This window comes from Lepidochelys olivacea, assembly GCF_965140295.1.
Source record: "Lepidochelys olivacea isolate rLepOli2 genome assembly, chromosome: 2".
Classification (NCBI taxonomy): domain Eukaryota; kingdom Metazoa; phylum Chordata; order Testudines; family Cheloniidae; genus Lepidochelys; species Lepidochelys olivacea.
Genome location: NC_140412.1, coordinates 186,645,643 through 186,663,443, shown reverse-complemented (window position 1 = coordinate 186,663,443; position 17,801 = coordinate 186,645,643). Strand labels below are relative to the sequence as shown.

The 17,801-nt window shown below is 41.1% G+C and overlaps 1 protein-coding gene across 26 annotated transcripts in view; it reads right to left on the bottom strand.

The window, feature by feature from the left end:
• Positions 1 to 17,801, bottom strand: part of CLASP2 (cytoplasmic linker associated protein 2) — a 265,493-nt gene that overhangs the window by 232,201 nt on the left and 15,491 nt on the right. For all 26 annotated transcript variants that reach the window (XM_084618633.1, XM_084618647.1, XM_084618644.1 and 23 more), the window contains exons 3-5: positions 7,051 to 7,154; positions 3,678 to 3,769; positions 2,393 to 2,468 (exon numbers count right to left, since the gene is read on the bottom strand). In XM_084618633.1, the coding sequence (XP_084474759.1) occupies positions 2,393 to 2,468; positions 3,678 to 3,769; positions 7,051 to 7,154 (272 nt within the window). The remainder of the gene's footprint in view (positions 1 to 2,392; positions 2,469 to 3,677; positions 3,770 to 7,050; positions 7,155 to 17,801) is intronic.

The window sequence follows — 17,801 nt, the reverse complement described above, 5'->3', positions numbered from 1 at the left end:
TTGCTTTTCACCATAAATAAGAACCTGATTGCCTGAAAAAGCAGCCAGAAACAAGCAAGAGCCAGCCTTCCTGCCTCCACTAATAGCACCACCACAAAGAATCACAGGTAGGGAAAGAATAAGGGGACCAGCTAGTAGAGAAATATATGCAGAGAAGGAGTGGGGGAAGAGAAAGAAGAAAGAGTATCTCCAAAAACTACATCATACCTATCATATTAAAGATAGCTAAAAACAAACAATTCCTTAATACTGTATTACTATTCCATGTAAAGTTTTAATGTACTTGGTTCAGGAACCCTATTGATCGGTGAACAGAAAAGCAGGCGGTCCACAACACACTCACTTTATTAAGATATATCCCATACCATGACTTGTTTAAAAAAAAAAAAAAGGAGCCACAAAATGCCAGAGCTTCTTTCAGACTTCAAAACAACTCCCTATGCTATTAGGAGACAGGAATCCAGCCTAATTGAAAGCAAAAGCATATAAATTAGATGGAAGACCCATTACCTAGTCCAGGGGAGGGCAAACTTTTTGGCCTTAGGGCTGCATTGGGTTTCAGAAATTGTATGGAGGGCAGGTTAGAGGAGGCTGTGCCTCCGCTAACAGCCAGGCGTAGCCCAGCCCCCCCCCCCATGCTTTTCACCCCGACAGCCCACCCGGGACCCCTGCCCCATCCACACCCCCTGCTCTCTGTCCCCCTGACTGCCCCTGGACCCCCCACATCTAACTGTCCCCCCCCGCCCCATCCAACCACCTCTTCTCTCTAACTGCCCCCTGCCTCCCCATCCAACCTCCATCCTTCCTCACTGCACCCCCTCCAGGGACCCCTGCCCCATCCAACCACCCCTTCTCCCTGACCGTCCCCAGCTCCTGACCACCCCCCAAACTCCCCTGCCCTCTATCCAACCCCCCTCACCACGCTGCCTGGAGCACTGGTGGCTGGCGGCACGGCTACACCAGGACAGGCAGCTGCGTCGCCCAACTGGAGCCAGCCACGCACCGCACAGCACAGAGCACCGGGTCAGGCCAGGCTCTGCAGCTGCGCTGCCCCAGGAGCTCACAGCCCTGCTGCCCACAGCATTGGCGCAGTGAGCTGATGCTGTGTGGGGGAGGGGCCGGGGGCTAGCCTCCCAGGCCAGGAGCTCAGGGGCCAGGCAGAACGGTCCCACTGGCCGGATGTGGCCCGCAGGCTGTAGTTTGCCCACCTCTAATCTAGTCGGTACCCTATCAAAACTTTTTTCCTTACTGTATTTTCTAGTGCTTTCTCAAGTCCTATTTTAAACAAACCACAAGTGAGGCTTCAACCACTTCAATCTGAAGGCTATTCAATAGTGCAGATGTCACTATTCAGAACTTTTCTCCTCATTTTCATTTTAGCGATCTCTTTGCTTAATTTCATCTCCTTACTAGCTGTAGTTAAAGCTATGTTTATGTCATGGAGGTCATGAAATCCGTGACTTCAGAAATCTCTGTGACATTCTCTGGGGCTGCAGGATTCTAGAGCTGGTAGCCAGCGATGCCCTGGCAGGGCTCCAGGACAGACAACACCAACGACAGGCAACAGGGCCCCCTTCAAGGTTCCAGCAACAGGTGACATGCACCTGAGGGGGCCCTCCTCAGGGTTCCAGCAACGAGCGAGAGCCTAGCACAGGGAGGGGGAACGTCTCGGGCGAGCAGCTGGGGGTGTCCAGTTTTCTCTTTGGGAAATATGGTCACCCCTGCAGCTTCCAGCCGCAGTAGGTGGAGAGGGGACTCCCTGAAGCTTCCAGGGGGGAAACCACTGAGCCGCAGCAGCAAAAGTCACAGACAGGTCATGGCTTCTGCAAATTTTTGTTTATTACCTGCAACATGTCCATGACTTTTATTAAAAATAACCCTGACAAAATCTTAGCCTTGGCTATAGTCCTTATACCTCCCTAAATATCTCGCCTCACCTGTCTGCATTCTGCAAGATGTGTTCACTTTGTACTTGTTATGTTTCCTTAGTCAAGCTATACAAATTTCATTTTAATCTTCCATCTGAGGTTAATCCTTCCTGTCATTCAATTATTTTTGTTGCTTTTCTCTGAATATGTTCTACAGAAAATGACTATCGAACAGTGATTTGATTTAAGCTACTGGAGACAGGAAACAAATGAGATGAGAGAGCCAACAGGCCCCACGGAGGCAGGCACACCGTAACGGTTCTCCCACAACACTGTGTCCATCTGGCAACACATAAGGCTCAGGGAGAAAAAGCCAACAGGTAAGGCTTGAATAGGTGGAATTAAAAGACAGCATAAAAAAGATCCATAAAGATTTTTCTTTCAGGACATAACATCAATTTACCATGTTTTTTTAATATCAAAATGCACACTGTACAAGTAATATATAGCAATAAAATCCTTACCTGACTATTGGAGTCTCCAGACAAGATGCATAAGTGTGGTACCAACTTACTGAGGATTAGTGGTTGTGCACCATAACTAAAAATGAAATAAATCAATTAAGAAAGAGAAAAACACTTTTTACACACCAAAACAGAAGTTTTACTTTGTAGCTTAGCATTGCTAAAGTGAACATTTTCATGGATCGCCAGCTCTTGGTGCGCATATATATATATATATATATATATATATATACACACACACACACACACACACACAGAGTGTGTATATATATTTATACACACACACTGTGTGTGTGTGTATTATAGATAGATAGATAGATAGATAGATAGATAGATAGATAGATAGATAGATAGATAGATAGATAGATAGATAGATAGATAGATAGATGTATTGTGACAGGGTCAGGCCAGATGGCTACAGGAGAGTAACAGTAGGCAGATATATTAGCCCCAGGCTAAGTAGGTCCCTTTTCCCTGAGTAAGGTAACAGGGAAGGATCCAGAACCATCACGAACCTTCTGGAGACAATTAAGACAGGCTGATTAGAACACCTGCAGCCAATCAAGAAGCTGCTAGAATCAATTAAGGCAGGCTAATCAAGGCACCTGGGTTTTAAAAAGGGGCGCACTTCAGTTTGCGGTGTGCATGTGAGGAGCTGGGAGCAAGAGGCACTAAGTACTGAGAGTGAGAACACGGACTGTTGGAGGACTGAGGAGTACAAGCATTATCAGACACCAGGAGGAAGGTCCTAGGGTGAGGATAAAGAAGGTATTGGAAGGAGGCCATGGGGAAGTAGCCCAGGGAGTTGTAGCTGTCGCACAGCTGCTCCAGGAGGCACTCTAGACAGCTGCATTCCACAGGGCTCTGGGCTGGAACCCGGAGTAGAGGGCGGGCCCGGGTTCCCCCCAAATCCTCCCAACTCCTGGTCAGACACAGGAGGAGTCGACCTGGACTGTGGGTTCAGAAAAACGGCCAAGCTGAGGGCTGCCGTGAAGCTCCCAGGCGACCAAATCCGCCAATAAGTGCAAGACCCACCAAGGTAGAGCAGGAACTTTGTCACAGTATACATACACATATGCACGCACGCGCCAAAAGAACATTCTTTCAGCTAACTCCAGAAAGCTTGGACGAGTCAATTGCTCAGATCATCCAATTTAGTAAGAGCATTTTTTAAATGCATTAGGCACCTTACAGTATAAAGTCAGATGGAAAAGTCATTCAGAAACAAAACAGGATAGAATGCTAATTTTAATATTTTATGTCTCCATAAAAACAAAAAACTTACATATTTAAGGTTGCAACAAGACACAAACACACTCCTTCTCGGGATCGGTAGTTCTTGTGTTTAAAACCAACAGCAAGACGGTCCCAAATACACTATTAAAACAAAAACAATTGCTTTGAATCACTAGTAGCACAATACAACCTGTTCACCGTCTATAATGTTTAAATCGAAACTTCATCAGAAACTATTGATATGATGATAATATTCTGAAGTTTTGTTTTGTAAAGTAGAGGAAAGTTTTGAACAAAAATGAGGTTTTGGGGGTTTTTTTAAAACAGGCTTTACAACATGGAACACTAACCAACTCCGCCTCCTCTCCCAATCATTGGATTATTTACAATAAGCAACAGAAAATATCTCACACCAGAAACATTTCTAAAATGGTTTGTCTTTATACACTCCCAATATTTCATTCCCCTAATTCTATATATTTTGAAATATTTTTCCTTTTGTAACTCAACTGCAAAGCCAACGCAAAACTTTAAAACTTACTACTGTGGCTTAAAGCAAAGGTTTTTCTTTATTTATTTTGTCCAATAGTTTACTTATTTCCCGATCAAAATCTCCTCCCATTCCCAGTTTTTAGTCTCTTCCAGTACTCATTCTTCTACACTTGCATTAAATTTCTTCTGCATTTCTTCATTTTATATTTTAATTTTTTCCCCATTCATTTATCTTGGTTCTATTTTTCTCTCCAATTCCATTTGTCTCTTCTTCTCAGTATGCTTTGCGTTGATCTCTTGCCATTTCTTTTACTTTCTTACACCAAATTCTTACACTGAATTTCTTACACTAAACAATCCCTCATCTGCTCTCCTGCATGTTATTTTTCAGTGTCTTATCTGTCTTTATTAATTCCCTTCTCGTTTTATCTTTTTTAATTCTCCATTTTCCAGGAGTTCTGGAGCTCTACATCATCTGTTAATACTGCAACTTGGAGCTTACAAAACTCTGGAATTCCAGTGATATTTAAAAGCAAGTGCATAGACACAAACTGCAAGCCCCTTCAGCTGCAATGCTGCCATCTTTGAGCAGGCATCTGAGAATGTCGCCTAGCAACGACTGCACACTGCCTGAGGAATAGCATATTTTTCAGTGTATGCAGCATTCTATAATTAAGCCTCTCCAAGTACCACAATTCTGATGTAGCATAGTTGCACCAAACAGCACACTGTGGCATACCTATGTAAACTATTCAAATTGCATTCATGTTACTGAAAGCAACAATGCTAATCAAAAAGAGGTAGTGTAAGAAGTACTAAACACTAGATAACATCCTTTTTCATTATTATGTAGCACATTTTAAAATAGCTATAAGAAGGTTACAGTAATCAAAATTTTTAAATAAATTTTCACTTGACAAATTTTACATTTTACCTTGTATAAATTGTAAAGAGAACAAACTAGAGAAGACAAGCACTACTTCCTTGCCAAAATAGCACAGGTGAACAATAAAGCATACGCTGGCAAGAAAGAAAACATCCATCTCCAACTAGCCCATCTTCTGAGGTAAGAGAGAAAATAAGGAAGTCTTCTTGCCAGACAGACAGACAGACAAGAAATAGGCAGAGAAGTAACTGCAAGACATTGTAGGGTAGTAAAACAAACATCTTCAAACAGAAATTTAGGATTATTTAGGCTACCCCCTCCACTACCACTCATCCCTCCAAAAAGGGACTTAATCACATAGGTCTCTGAGAAATCTGCTCTCTAGCAATAGTTAACATCTCCTTCTCGTATTTGGTTTACCAAACCCATGCATTTACTTGCTGTATTTTTAAAATTATGCTACTATATCTTCCCATGTTTTGTTCTGTGTTTTATTGCTTTTGGGTTTTTTGTATTTTATTTACTTTTCAGAAATAAGCATCCTCAACATCTCAATGTAAGAAAAGGAAGTTTACCAGCAAGCAACTCAACAGATCCTTGGGAACAGGCTATTATAGAAGTGATTAAATGCTCAGTAAGAAACACATGCGACTAAGTCTTTTTTGGTTGAGGAAAAGGGACAGGAGGAGTGCAGGAGAGAACTATGCATTTTTAAGGTTGCTTAAATTACACCAGAATACTTTTTGTCTCACAAATTTTCAAACATTATCTCTAGTTGTGGATGCGATTTGTAGATCCAAGTTCCCTGCACATTCATCCCCACATCTCTGAACAAACATATGCCAGTTTTAGAGGTTTAAAGTACCTTGCTCTGGTTTGCAAAACTAAACGAGTCTCCCTATTCATCTCCATATCTAAACTTATAAAGAGGATTTCCTTAAGAGGGAATTAGTAGTAGTTGAGTAACAATAGCATTCCTATTGATGACCCCTGTTCCAAGACTCCACAATAATACTGCTTAAGTGATAAATCCTATTAGGCAATCTTTCATTTTTCAGACTTACATTAATAGGAGTCTTACAGAACCACCCAGAAACCCAACCATAAACAGAGTCCCGTTGTGCAAGGCACTGCATAAACACATAGTAAAAGACAGTTTCTGACTCAAGGAACTTACAGTCTATGGCTATGTCTACACTGCACCTTCATCTGTAAAGCTTTTTGTCACTAAGGGGTGTGAAAAAACACCCCCGACCAACAAAAGTTTGACTGACAAAAATCACCTGTGTAGACAGTGCTTTGTTGGCAGGTGATGCTCTCCTGCCGACAAAACTACTTATCCTTGTTGGGGGTCGTTTTATTTTGTCGGCAGGCAAGAGTTCTCCTGCTGACAAAGAGCAGCCATACTGTGTACCTTACAGAGGCACGGCTGTAGCAGCACAGCCATGCCACTGTAAGGTGCACAGTGTAGACATAGCTTAAGTACACAAGACAGACAAAAGATGGAAAGTATTTTTAGCCCATTTTATACGTGGGGAACTGAAGCTCAGGGAGATTAACTGCTTTGCCCAAGGTCAGGCAGGAAGTATGTGGCAGATCCAGGAACCCAGATTTTCTGAGCTGTAATCCAGCGTCTTAACCACAAGACTATCCTTATGTGGATGTATTATTCACCCTATAGGCTTTTAATTAATTTGATTTTGGGAAAGTTGACGGTCAAGCTTATTTCCATTGTATTAATTAAAATTCAAGCCCATCTGGAAGTTTCAAACATGTTTAATTAAAATACTTCTGCCATCCTAGTACGAAAACATCTGCTTTTGATTTATATAACGTAAAAACAGTATGTTTAGTGTCAGAGTTGTATATTCAGTTAATGCAAAACAATCCAATATTGTTTACACATTAAAACAATGATCCAGCTAAAACTTGCACACACACTTAACAACTGACTTCATTGGAATGACTTGTGTTTCAAGTTAAGATCACATGTAAATGTTTGTAAGATCAGAGCCTAACTCTGAATTTCCAGAAGTGTTCATACCATTGGTGGTGCTGCCTGGTCCATTAATTTCAATATAAGCGTCTGTGCTTGCTCTCGAACTTGGTCTTTGGCATCTCCCATTCGATCAATCAATGCTAGAAGAACTAGAGGACCAAAAAAAGGATTAACAAAATATGTATTAATCAATTTAAGACTAACAAGTTTCTAAGAAATGTTTCTTAGAGAACAATTAAGATTTTTCTAGTTCAAAAATCAAGACACAACTGAAAACAAGTCCAAAATATTTTAAAGAAAGATTTTTAAAAAAAAATTATTTAAATGAGTCGCTAATCAGTTTTCTGTCACATGTTTAAGAACAATGAGTTGGACTGGAATTAAGAAGCAGAATGCTATCAAAATAACTAAGCCACAGATAATATTTCCCTTCTTGCCAACTATATACATTACTTCAGTTTGATCTTCAAAAAGAATGTCAGACAAAGGCTTCTCAGCCGATATTACTTTATAAGGATAAGGCCTTTGTCTGCAGCCATATTGTAAGGCCTGGTGCCAAAGGTATCCGTCTGCAACCAGATTAAAAGAGCAGCCAAGCAGCAGTCATTAGCTGAGAAGTAGGAAGTCACATCCTCACATTACATCTATATTACATTAAAGCAATGTGATATCAGGCTGTTAAGAAGGAGACCCTGTCCTAGTAGCACCCACTATCACCAGATAAAGAAACAGATCTTAAGATGGTTAAAGAAAACTTAGTCTGATAGCATCCTGTCAAGAAATCACTTATCAATAGTTTTCAGAGTAGCAGCCGTGTTAGTCTGTGTCTGCAAAAAGAAAAGGAGGACTTGTGGCACCTTCGAGACTAACAAATTTATTTGAGCATAAGCTTTCGTGAGCTACAGCTCACTTCATCTGATGAGAGCTGTAGCTCACGAAAGCTTATGCTCAGGAGCCACAAGTCCTCCTTTTCTTTTATCAATAGTTGTGGTTGTGAAATCCTCATTTCTTTATTGTTTTGTCATTATGGTCCCTACTCCCCTATTGTTTATCTGTATGGTATGTGTCTGGTTCTTTAATTGTTTCTGTCTGTTACATAATCATTTTTGCTAGGTGTAAATTAATTACGGTGGTGGGGTAGGATTGGTTAGAGAATTTTGTTACACTATGTTAGAACTGGTTAGTAAAATTGTAGTATAATGATTGGTTAAGGTACAGCTAAAAAGGACTCAAATTTCACTATTTAAACTGGGGTCCAAAAGGAAGTTCTTTGGGAACCAACTGTGATGTTGGACTCCATATGATTTTATGAAAACATGATAATGAGTGTGAATATAATGTAACTGGAATATGCTTCATGCAAAATCTCTCTTATAAGTTATCACTACAAATCTTATCTACTGAGTGTGGTCATCCTATTTGTATAAATGTATCATTCTTGTAACTGAAACTAGAAATATGAAATATAACTCTGAGGTCCCATTGTAATTATCCAAAGTGTGGGTCATTAATGGTGGTCTGGAATCTTGATGGCTCCCAGCAACTACGGCAACTGGTTGTAAATGACTGTTTACTTGCAAGACTTCCTGTGAGTCAGGCCAGAAAGAATGAAGGCTTTGGGTCTCATAGGATGTCATGTCTCATGTCTAGTTGGCAGCCGGTGTCAAGTGGAGTGCCCCAGGGGTCGGTCCTGGGGCCGGTTTTGTTCAATATCTTCATAAATGATCTGGAGGATGGTGTGGATTGCACTCTCAGCAAATTTGTGGATGATACTAAACTGAGAGGAGTGGTAGATACGCTGGAGAGCAGGGATAGGATACAGAGGGACCTAGACAAATTGGAGGATTGGGCCAAAAGAAATCTGATGAGGTTCCATAAGGATAAGTGCAGGGTCCTGCACTTAGGATGGAAGAATCCAATGCACCGCTACAGACTAGGGACCGAATGGCTAGGCAGCAGTTCTGCGGAAAAGGACCTAGGGGTGACAGTGGACGAGAAGCTGGATATGAGTCAGCAGTGTGCCCTTGTTGCCAAGAAGGCCAATGGCATTTTGGGATGTATAAGTAGGGGCATAGCGAGCAGATCGAGGGACGTGATCGTTCCCCTCTATTCGACATTGGTGAGGACTCATCTGGAGTACTGTGTCCAGTTTTGGGCCCCACACTACAAGAAGGATGTGGATAAATTGGAGAGAGTCCAGCGAAGGGCAACAAAAATGATTAGGGGTCTGGAACACATGACTTATGAGGAGAGGCTGAGGGAACTGGGATTGTTTAGTCTGCAGAAGAGAAGAATGAGGGGGGATTTGATAGCTGCTTTCAACTACCTGAGAGGTAGTTCCAGAGAGGATGGTTCTAGACTATTCTCAGTGGTGGAAGAGGACAGGACAAGGAGTAATGGTCTCAAGTTGCAGTGTGGGAGGTTTAGGTTGGATATTAGGAAAAACTTTTTCACTAGGAAGGTGGTGAAACACTGGAATGCGTTGCCTAGGGAGGTGGTGGAATCTCCTTCCTTAGAAGTTTTTAAGGTCAGGCTTGACAAAGCCCTGGCTGGGATGATTTAATTGGGTATGGGTCCTGCTTTTGAGCAGGGGGTTGGACTAGAAGACCTCCTGAGGTCCCTTCCAACCCTGATATTCTATGATTCTAGGATGTGACTATGGCACCTGGTACTGGAATTCATCTTAAACCTGGTGCTTTTCCATTTAGAAGGAGAGATGGGGATCCAGAGACACAAAAAAGATTCCCGCCTTGTGCCAAAGCTATATAAGCAGGTGGAACAGAAAAAAGGAAGTTCCAGTCATGGGAAATCCCCTAGTTACCACCTGAGGTGAGGCTAACAAGAACCGTACCGGGGAAAGGATTGGGCCCAGACTAGGAAGGATTCCAGTCTGTGAAAGAAGCTTATTGGAACACCTCTGAGTGTGAGATTTTCTCTGTAATCAGTTTCTTAATGTATTAGGCTTAGACTTGCATGTTTTGTTTTAATTTTGCTTGGGAACTTCCTTTGTTCTGTCTGTTATTACTTGGAACCACTTAAATCCTACTTTTTATGTTTAATAAAATCACTTTTGCTTATTAAATTAACCCACAGTGAGTAATTAATACCTGGGGGAGCAAACAGCTGTGCATATCTCTATCAGTGTTATAGAGGGCGGACAATTTACGAATTTACCCTGTATAAGATTTATACACAGTAAAACGGATTCATTTGGGGTTCGGATCCCATTGGGAGCTGGGTGTCTTGGTGCTGGAAACACGAGCACTTGCTAAGCCGTTTTCAGTTAAGTCTGCAGCTTGTCTGAGTCTGTGTTGCAGCAGATTAACTTATCTAGCTCAACAAGACAGGGTTCTGGAGGCCCAAACAGGCAGAGAAAAGGGGCTTAGAGGTAGTCTCAGCACATCAGGTGACAGTCCGCAGGGAGTCTCTGTGACCAAACCCGAGACACCAACTCCAGGACACAGCCCCAAAGATCAGAACTGCCAGACCTCAACAATCTGCCAATGACAGCGTGCAGAAACTGGAGTCCCCCAGATGGACCTGATCCTGACTGACCATCAAGAAAAGTTCATGTGTCTTATTGGGAGTGGTGAGAATTGTGTATGTAGCGTGTGCAGTCTGTTTTGGTGACTGTTAATATAGAGAGGTTATGTAGCATATTACTGGGTAAGGCTCTTTCACTGGTAAAAGGTCCTGCACACCTGGAGAAGTAGTATACACCCAGAGCTCAACGTATTGGGAAAGGGTGTGGGTACTTAAAATTGACCAAGTTAGTTACACCCTGAGCCCTATGAATTGGGTAAGGGTAGGTGCTTTTTGACTGGAGCCCTACAGACTGGGAAGAGGTGGGGTGCCCTAAGGTGTGCAGGTAACGCTTCAGAAATAGAACACTTTGCCAGACCTCAAAAAGCTAGCCTGGAAATTGTTTTTAGATGCGGTTTTCTTCTAATTATGCATGCCATTTTCAGTAATTCTAAAATCTATACAGAATGACAAAATGTATTATTGAAATAAGGTTCTATCTCCCACAAGAATCAGGGTACAAGAAGGCACAATATTAAGCACAAGCATCCTTACTACTATTTAATTGAACTAATGTGACTATCTTCAAGTCCTAAATTCAACAAGCTGTAATGGAAATAAATATCAGACCTGTAAAATCTTTGATTAGCTGTGTTACCAAATTGCAACTTACACTTGATTAAAAGGCAGCAACACAACAGAGTTTTAAGATTATGCAGCAACCTCCTGGGTGAACTGCTAGACCAAAACTATGCAAGTTATCTTGCTATGCCGATTCCCAGTACTCTGTTCATAACCTAAATGTGTTCTGTAGCAGACTCATTTTCTCCTATCCAATGGTCTCAGCAACTTCTTCAAAGTCAAAGGGGCTAACACATAGAAGGCTCTGCCTGCAGCTCTCTCTCAAGAGTGCTGATCACAGCTGTGGTGGTATGATTGAGAGAGAGCCAGTCTCTCAGTTAAGCAGCTACCAAGTCATCTAGTGCTTTTTAGTTCATATCCAACTCCTAGAACTCCACCTGGAAGTCACTGTGATCTAAAATCTACTATGGGTACCTGGCGAGTTATACTGCTGCTTCTGTGCCAACTTCAGTTTCTGAGCTAAAGAATAGATGAGGCTAAAAGAGACCATTATGATCTAGCCTTACCTTTTGCATAATTCAGGCCACAGAACCTCACCCAGAGTTGTTCTTCAGCCCAGACCTGAAAGAGAGCTCTGTGCAAGCCCAAGTTTATCTCTATGACCAACAGAAGCTGGTCTCTCTAACATCCTGGGACCAAGAGGGTTACAACAATGCTGCATACAACAGTGGGAGATGACTGTTATTACTAGAAAGAGGGGAGATTGCCAGCTGCCTCTTCACCTTGAGCAGCTACTGCTATTCTGAGTAAGATGCATGGGAAGAGGGGAGGGCTCACAGAGGGCTCTGTACTGCAAAGATCCCACTACCTCACCACAGGGTCTGCTGGGGTGGCTGATGGCAGGGGCCAATACACTTAACCTTCTGCTTGGCAGACTGATCTTGGCAAGGCCACCCAATACAAAAGACCAACAACATAGCAGGGAGCTTCTCACAGGTCTTCAGACTGCCCAGGACATAACTGCTCCTTAGCCCACTGCTCTTCTTTTGGAAGATAGGGGCTGGGACCGGAAGACTGAAATCTCAGCTTCATGACACCTCAGCAGAGGGTACTATGTGCATAAGGCCTCCTTCCATTGCAGCAGCAGACTCTGTGGTATAAGCATAAATCCATTTTTGGGGAGGACACTGCCTAGCACTATTTGGGGGGAAGGGAGGATTAATGTATTAAGTAATGGATGTGTGGCCTTTGGGAAGACACAGGGTTAGCCAGCACAAGAGCAAGGTCTTCAACCATAAAGTTGATGAGCATGTATCTTACCAGCAGGAGACTAGAAAGAAGGGGGACACAGCGCAGGGCACAAGTAAATGTCAGCTTTTTGACTAGGCTTAGGGCTTGTCTACACTACTAGCCAGATCAGCGGGCAGTGATCGATCCACCAGGGGTCGATTTATCATGTCTAGTATAGATGCAAGAAATTGACCGCTGAGCGCTCTCCCGTTGACTCCAGTACTCCACCAGAATGAAAAGGGCAAGCAGAGTCGACGGGAGAGTATCAGCTGTCGACTTACCGCAGTGAAAACACCGTGGTAAGCAGATCTAAGTACATCACGTAAGCTAGGCTATTCATGTAGCTGAAGCTGCATATCTTAGATTAACCCTGTGCGGTAGTATAGACAAGCCCTTAAACTATTGCAGAAATATTTCAAGCAATAATGGTGATTAGAATCAAATCAAAATCAAGAAAGTCATTTAAGAACATTTTATTTGATGTCATACGTTTTTATGCATCATATTTGTTTTTTTAATTATCACTACATCATTTGGGCAGATGTCTTCACTGAGCTGTTCATCCACAACAGATCTAAAAGCAGATGAAGTTAGCTGAGAACCTATCATTCTGGAAGGAAGCATTTCAAGAAAAACTGATTCTCAACAGTAAGAGACACCTGACTGGCAAGTGTAGGACTCTAAGAGCTTTAAAACAACACAGTAAAAAATAGAAAGCAGCAGCAGTCCCCCAGGCTGCTCCCCTCCTGCCCCGGAGCAGCATCAACCATAAAGGGCCCCCCCAGACCACCTAAGATTTAGCCACAGGTATTTTTAGTACAAGTCATGGACAGGTCACAGGATGTGAATTTTTGTTTTATTTCCCATTATCTGTCCATGATTTGTACTATAAATACCCTGACTAAATCTTAGCCTAACAGCCACTGATGGACTTATCCTTAGAGCCCTGCACGGATACAAAATTTATGTCCACAGATGCAGATATCCGCAGATATAAATCAGCATCCCTGGAGTTGCAGGGCTGTACTGGGAACCACAATTTCCAAAGTAGCAGCCTGCTGCCACACCCAGGACTCAGCACCCCATGCCAGCAGCTCCTCCAGCATGGCTATACTGCCCCCAGCCCGACCCAATGCACTAACACAACCAGGGACAGCTGCCAGTGAGCAGGGTTGGGGCCAGTACAGCCATGCCGGAGGAGCTGCCGGCTCGGGGCGCTGGCTCCTGGGAGTGGCGGCCTGATAGGCTGCTGCTTTCGCCACTGTGGTTCCCAGTAGATCCCTACAGCGCCACACAGATACAAAATTTATATCTGCAGATATAAATTTTGTATCTGTGCAGGGCTCTACTGATCCTCCATGAACTTATCTAGTTCTTTTTTGAATTCTCAAAAAGAAAAGGAGTACTTGTGGCACCTTAATTGTTAGTCTCTAAGGTGCCACAAGTACTCCTTTTCTTTTTGAGAATATAGACTAACATGGCTGCTACTCTGAAACCTTTTTGAATTCTGTTACAGTTTTGGCCTTCATAACATCTCCAACAACAAGTTCCACAAGTTGACTATGTGGTGTGAAATACTTCCTTTCGTATGTTTTAAACCTGCTGCCTATTAATTTCATTAAGTGACCCCTAGTTCTTGTGTTATGTGAAGGAGTAAATAACATTTCCTTATTCACTTTCTCTGCACCAGTCAAGAATTTATAGACCTCTATGATATCTTCTCTGATTCATCTCTTTTCCAAGATGAAAAGTCCCAGTCTTTTTAATCTCTCCTCATATGGAAGCCGTTCCATACCTCTAATAATTTTTGTTGCTCTTCTCTGTACCTTTTCCAATTCTAATACATCTTTTTTGAGTTGGGGAGACCAGATCTACATGCAATATTCAAGATTTGGGCATACCATGGATTTATACAGTGGCATTATGATATTTCTGTTTTATCTATCCCTTTCTTAACAGTTCCTAACATTGTTACTTTTGACCGTTGCTGCATGTTGAGTAGATGTTTTCAGAGAACTATCCAGTGACTGCAAGATCTCTTTCTTGAGTGGTAACAGCTAATTTATACCCCACCATTTTGTACGGATAGTTCGGATTATGTTTTCTAAGGTGCATTACTTTGCCTTTATCCACACTGAATTTCATCTGCCGCTGTGTTGTGAGATCCCTTTGTAATTCTTCACAGTCTGCTTTGGACTCCACTATCTTGAGTAATTTTGTACCATCTGCAAATTTTCCACCTTACCATTTACCCCTTTTTCCACATCATTCATAAATATGTTGAACAGCACTGGTCCCAGTACAGACTCCTGGGGGACACCAAAATTTACCTCTCTCCATTCTGAGAACTGTCCATTTATTCTTACGCTTTGTTTTCTATCTTTTAACCAGTTATCAATACGTGGGAGGACCTTCCCTCTTATCCAATGACTGCTTATCCTACAACATGTTACAGAAAACTTAAATATCCAGCATCTGCTGTCTCACTCTGAAGCAAGCAACAATTATATATAACCTAAAAGGATTATTCTCATCTACTAGCCCATATTAAACATTTCCTTTTCATTAAAAAGTATTAAGACTTTTTTTTTAATCAGAATTATAAGTAAAATGTTAACAAGTAGATATGGTACCTGGGATGGTAAAATATATAAATTTTCAAGCTGTTATAATAAAATGAGGTTTTTACACAGTGCTTAAAATGATTTCTGGTTCATTCTGTTTCTCCCTTACTCAGTTTGCAGATTCTTAAGACGTATTTCATGACAAGTCTTGTAAGGCTGCACATGGAATTTAACAGGAAATATCATATCACAGCCTCAAGAACAATTTAATAAACACAGAAAAGTCTCTTGTAAATTAAAGATGAAATAATCTAACAGATTCTGGAATGCAAGTGAAGAAGTTTGTTCAAGGCAGGGTTTCATATTTACTAAGAAAGGTTGGATATATTAATTAGTCCTCTATTGTTATTCTTTACTCTCTCCATTATCTGTGGCAACAACAAAAGAATTCCTAACCAGAAATTGTTTCCTAACTATATTTTGATGTTACGTTGGTTCCATATTAACAAATATTGAACTACTAGGTGAGGAAAAGCGACATTCAAGCAGGATATGATTTAGGCCAAGATTTTAAAAAATGGCTAGCAATTCTGGAAGCCTCAATTTTCTGAGAACCTTCTCTCTGAAAATCAGGCCCCTTTCATACGTCTCAAGTTGGTTACAGAAAAATTGAGGCACCCAGAATCACTAGTCACTTCTGCACACCTTAGTCTTAACTTTGACGGTATGTTAGAAAGCTATAGTCTTCATTAAGTACTCTCAGAAGAACATTTTTTTCCCCCCAAAAGGAGGCAAAACCGTTAACCTCATCCCTCAAATTAATTCTTACCCCTTCCTCTAACCATAATCACTGTACTGAAGAATCTCAGCAGTTCACAGATGTTGGGACTCTTATTTGATCTTTGGCTGTGAGCAGTGCAGCATAGAAAAAACAGAGTTAACTCTGGTGAACGAGGACTTATACAGAGTTTCAAAGCACTATTTTTGAGACATTTCTCCATACATTTATTCTTATTTTTTGTCCTCTTATGTACCACTCCTTTAAAAATACTTCAATCATTTTTGCAAGCCATGGAATGTGGTGGAAAAAATAGAAATGCATGTTTATGTAATCTCTGCATTTTGTTTTAATCACATCTTCATGAAGTAGTTGTTAAATTACAATAGAGCCCTACACTGTTTCAAAGACAGACACTTCTTAAAAAATGCTGCTTAATTTGCTTCATTTCTCCAGAACATACCTCTCTGTTCTTATTACCAGGTATCCTTAGACTTCTACAATAATCTCTTTGGTAGTGAAACAGTTCAATCACCTTCAATGAAGGTATTTATAAAAATCATTTCAGCATTTCATCTCTCTCAAAACTCCCAGAAATATCAATATTAATGATAGCTGCAAAGAATGTGTAATATGGTTAATCTGAAAAGAAAGGGTAAAACACACTCTCTACAATGCAAGATTGTTGCCTAGGAAACTGAATTCATTCTCCTTTACCCTATGGTATATCTCCATACAAAGGTTACTAATGTGCAATTCAGGTCATATTAAAATGCCTATGTTAGTGACCCTGGCTAAAACTAATTTATGGGATATAGGTAGTTCATAAAGCTATATAGGTAACAATGCATTTGTTTTGCTTTCACTCCTCAGCAAAACCCCTGTTTATTCTTAAGTGAGCAAATGTCTTAAATGACAGTTATTCCCCTTGCCCCACCTTTAAAGAACTACATTCCAATGTAACTGCAGGCCCATGTTTTGACAGGTTATGCTTAGGTAATGCGTTAGGTCAGTTATTACTGGGAGTGTAAGTATCATGCATAGGAACATTCCAATATCTCAAAAACACAAGGCATGAAGTGAGAAAATGCAGGATTTTTTTTTTTTTTTTGGCAGATGACAAACCCTTCAATTTCTTATTTCATTAAACAAAATAATATACACCAAAAAAGCAGACTGAAATTTCCAGTTGGGATAAGGTGGATTTAAAAAAATACCCAACACTATTATATAAAAAATAGTACCAATTTAATCTCACAATAATGGGACAGAATGGTGCTTAATATAATAAGTGATCATACTTGAGTACATTAAGACCGTGACACTGTTTTCGAGTAAGAATGGCAAACCAGAAAGACTACGTCCTGGAGTATATATATGAAGAAAAAGGAGAGGGGGAAGTTAATGGTTTGCATCAGCATTTTCAATTTTCAAAGTAATATTTAAGAGTTGATTGGAAAAGCTCTCTCCATCTCTAATCTATATGTATGATGAGATCCAGCAAAGTCATAGACTGAAAGAGGCATATTAGAGAACATACACATTTGCTAAGAAAAAGACTCAATGTTGCTATAGCCATCTTGTCTTCTATTTGGAGATCTTATGCTCTTCTCTCTCCCTTAATATTCTCCTGTCTAGTAATAGAAGCCCTTCCTCACTCCCCATATCACACTGCCAGCCTGAAGTGTAAATCTGCAATACACAACTGGCCATCAGCACACATCATGAACTATGACCATAACAGGCAGTGCCATATCTGTTAAAATGTCACAGCTGGAGTTTGCAAAGAATCATAATTTTGATTCTTTCCCACTGCTTGACCATGGGAGCTTTGGGTTCAGCCACAAAGTTTATAGGATGATTTCCTAGTCCTACACCCTCTCAAATAAGCAGTACTGCTATTCATAGAGCCGAGATATGGATTTGAAATATTTTCTTCTATAACCCAGACTGTTTAAACACAGTATGGTCACACCCAAGAGAGCATTATTTGACTAGTTCAGGCTTAGTTATGCACAAGTGTGCAAGAAGCTTTTAACACTGAATATACAGTGCAACAA